Consider the following 4,133-nt stretch of genomic DNA (forward strand, 5'->3'; position numbering starts at 1 on the left):
ATGCGTGAATGTGAATGTGTGTGCCTGTGTGTGTGGGTACGTGTATGTGTGAAAATAAGTCGTACGTACATAATGTGTGCATGTTATGTATCAAAGGGGCTTTATAAAGATGATCTGCATTATTATTATCATTATTATCTTTATTGTTATTTTTAGTTGTTGTAGTAATATTGAAATAATGATATAATTTATTATTACTACTACTACTACTATTATTATTATTATGATTATTATTATTTGTTGCCTTGTTGGCTGGATAAAAAAAATTTTCTTTTGATTCTGTCTGCTTGCCTTACTTTTACCCTGCAGTAAATATCTGTTATTGTGTCTTTGGGCTTCTCACAGCTAAATTAGACAAATGTTGCCTTTTTGTGGCAGGGTTTGCCCAAGTCCCCGCTGACCAAGGCCTGCAGCACAGACAGTCCTAGTGGTGTGGCCAGCTCTGACAGCTTGACCTCTCTCTTAGGCATGGCAGGAGGACAGAAAAAACCTGCTGCTCTGCACATGGACTTTTACTCGGACAGCGACTCAAGCCGCGGCAACCTCAGCATCAACGAAGAGGCCACTGGTGGTGGTGGCAGCGGGTCCGGTCAGACTCTGGCATCATCGTCTGGTCAGTCGTACCAAGACGTCTTTTCTCAGGCGCGACAACAGCAGACGGCGTCTCCGACAGCTGGACCAGGACGCAGACGCCACGGATCAAACACCGACGAGAATAGCCCTGGTGGTGCGGCGAATAAGACCAGCACACAGGGGAGTGAGGTCAGTTTGGGTCGGTTGAGGCATCCTAGTGGCGACGGGGAAGACGCCGGTCAGAGTGGGGGCGGTAGCGGCATGCCTGGCGCCCCGCCCCACACGGCCAACAGGATCATGGTGCTACAGATCAGCCAGCAGGACATCTCTCTGATCTGCCTGGAGAAAAAGACGCCTATCCTCGAACGATACTTCAAGGACATTTCTTTTGTGTCACAGGTGAGGAGATAGTGGTTGTTTGATGGAGAGTAGTTGCCTCGATAGTTCTGAGGAAAGAAATGTTTTTTGAATTTCATTTTGTTGCCAATTTTGAGCTGATTTTGTGTGTGTGTGTGTGTGTGTGTGTGTGTGTGTGTGTGTGTTGTGTGTATGTGTGTATGTGTGTGTGTGTGTGCGCGCGCGCGTGTGTGGGTGTGGGTGTGTGTGCCTATGCATGTGTGTGTGTGTATGCCAAACAATCCCTCCACCCCTCACCTCCCACCCCCCAAAAAACCCAACAAAAAACGCAGCATCATAAGCAGACAGAACGACCCTCACAATGCTGAAATACATCGGATTAACCACCTTTTATGATGGACTTTTATCATGGGAAACAACTGTTTAATTTTGTTACTATTGTTATGAACAATATAATCTAAGCAGTTGTTTCCCCTAGATAGGATTGTTAAAGGCATTGCATCTTTGCATGTCCTTTTTCAAGTTGAAACTTCTTGTTCTTCTAAATTATACATCTCTAGCAGTGTCTGTGGTGTATCTTTGAGGCTTTTGCCACTGCATGCAAAAGATACAAATTTGTTTCCTGTCTGAGCTAGTTTAATTTATCTAGTATCTCCATTTGTTAGTACTGATACTGTATCTCTTCTTGTCTGGTTTTGGCAGTCAGGGTTGAAGAACCCTGTCTCCTAGGTGTTGTAAATTGTGGGGATGGAGGCTAAAACTGCTAGATATTTTCAATTATAGGTTATTTTTCATACGCGACTTCTTATTGTTTTGTCTGACAGTTCTTCACATTTAATCTGATTCTCCATTTATAATAATGATGATGATAATAATGAGAATTTATTATATAGCGACTAATTCCAAGAAGGCTCTAAGCTCTGAGCAGTGCAGAATCATCACTCAACTGAACTAACGAATCAAAGTACAGAACATGCACATTGTAATACCCTTTCACACCAACAACAACAAAAAAACAATATACACACACCACATACACACTCACACACTCTCACACCCACACACACACACACACACACATCCACACACACACACACACACACGACTCCCAGATCCACACGCATTCTCACATACAAAATTTACTGGCAGAGGATAGTGTTGAACAAATGTATCTTTAAACTTTTCTTAAATTCTCTCTCTGATGTCACAAAACGCACTTCTCTTCGGAGTGAATTCCACATTTTGGGACATAAGAAGGAAAAGTTTTCCCACCCAATTTGTTAGACTTTACCATGGGTACTCTCATGAGATTCTCACCCACTGATCACAAATTAATGTCTTCATGGTACATATCGTCGCTGTTGCAATCAATCAACTTAAGGCCAATATTGGAGAATTTTCGATTTTTACACCTTCTTAAAGCTCTATCAAAGATGCACCTTATAACATAACTAAAATGTAGGTCAAGGCTAGTAATTTTCTTACTTTTCATGATTCCTGATGTGTACAACAGAACATAAGCTAGCTTTTGTCTTTGGTGTATAAAAAATACCCAAACAAACTTATGTGAATTGCTTGCTGCACCGATGATATGACTCAAAAAGGTATTTAAGATATTGTCATGCTTTTGTTATTCATGCACTTGTGACATAAAAGAGCAATTTTGTCATCGATTCTGGCTTTCACTGATAATATGTTCTTTTTGGATTTTTTAAAAGATTAATCGAACAACTCTATTTTGAAACCACTGCAGTCTGTTAATCATTTCCGAACTTGAATTGGCAAGAAGAGAATTACAGTAGTCGAGTCTTGATAAAAGAAATGCTGAGGTGAAAATCTGGGGAGATTTTAATGCTATATTTATTGAATTTTTTTTTCTTTTCTGGTGTCGTGTGACTGTTCATAACGGTTTATTTTCTCTCTTTCTCTTCCAGGGGAGCCACAAGCAGGAAGTGTTTGGCATCGTGGTGCGAGAGTCCAGCTCCATGTTCATCTGCTACTTAGTCAAGTGTCTCACGGACTCAGTGGTGAGTCTGTTTTTTATATGTCAGCGTTTTTATCTCTTAATCGATACAATTAAGATAATTAAGAAGGCACGCTTAGAGATACAACATCCCAGCTGAAAGACCGAGATGCTTGATAAAAATTCTTCCCCCCCTCGGGAATTGAACTGTGGTCTCCTAAACTAAGTGCAACACCATGGACACCGACGTATCTGTACATCATGTTTTACTATCGTATCCATACTACGCGGGGATCTCTGTGCCCCCATTTTCCAAAGAGGAAATTTACTTGTTAATCCTATCTGTACGCTTTGCATAGCAGTCTGTCAAAATGATTTTTTGAGAAATACTGAAAGTTTCAAAGACTCTTCACACTAGAAGTACTGTATTCTAAAATGTAAAGAATACAACCCCTGGGGTACAAAATGATAGGGCTAATGAAATAAAGAGGCAAATCAATATGATAAAAATGTTATCATATTGATTTGCCTCTTTTATTCATGAACTGAATGTTCAAGTACCCAGGAGACCCCAGCAGTGAGTCAAGCTTTCAAGTGACTTTATGTAGTAGTCTTGTAGTGACGGCACTGACGTCGTGGGTGTTTTTTAAATTCTTCTTGGGTTCAAGTTTTACCCTCCATTAGATTCTTAGAAGTCCTATTCACTGAGAAGAATGCTCTCAGTAAGTGATTTTTTTAGGCGGGGAGAGGAGGGGTTGAGGGCGGGTTGTAGAGAGGATTAAGGGGGGGGGGGAGGTGCTTTAACGTACTTCAGACGGCAGTACAGGGCAGAAGATAACTCATGCGCCAAAGAGGTTGAGGCGTTCCAGTGGCACCCCCCCCCCTCCTCCTCTCTCGCCTGGCGGTGGAGTTGCGCCACATGTTAATGGATGTACGGACTTTTTCCTGAGCTCCCGGGGTGCCGAGTGGTTCGACTGCCCACTTGCTGTCCCACCAGTTGCCACGGATGATGACTCGGCGCATTTCGATGTTGCCATCGCCCTGTCGACAAGATCTCATCCTCACGTCGTTATAGCTTGTTATTATGGTGTGTGCACGACACGTTCTCCTCGTCGATTCTTCTTGATCGGGTTGTGTCGAAAAGTCTGACAGGCCTGTGCGCCGTGACATCTTTCTTGATCTCGGCAAGAAATCGAATAGTTGTTGATTCTTTTAAAAAAAATTATGTGCGAGACACTCG

General features: G+C 42.2%; 1 protein-coding gene across 1 annotated transcript in view; it reads left to right on the forward strand.

Annotated features, from left to right (window-relative positions):
* Positions 1-277: 277 nt before the first annotated feature.
* Positions 278-4,133, forward strand: part of LOC101860446 (TBC1 domain family member 1) — a 44,231-nt gene continuing 40,375 nt past the window's right edge. Inside the window, exons 1-2 of the mRNA XM_005108365.3 lie at positions 278-972; positions 2,865-2,957. Of these exons, the coding sequence (XP_005108422.3) occupies positions 469-972; positions 2,865-2,957 (597 nt within the window). The 5' untranslated portion in view covers positions 278-468. The remainder of the gene's footprint in view (positions 973-2,864; positions 2,958-4,133) is intronic.

This window comes from Aplysia californica, unplaced genomic scaffold (genome assembly GCF_000002075.1).
Source record: "Aplysia californica isolate F4 #8 unplaced genomic scaffold, AplCal3.0 scaffold00683, whole genome shotgun sequence".
NCBI lineage: Eukaryota > Metazoa > Mollusca > Gastropoda > Aplysiida > Aplysiidae > Aplysia > Aplysia californica.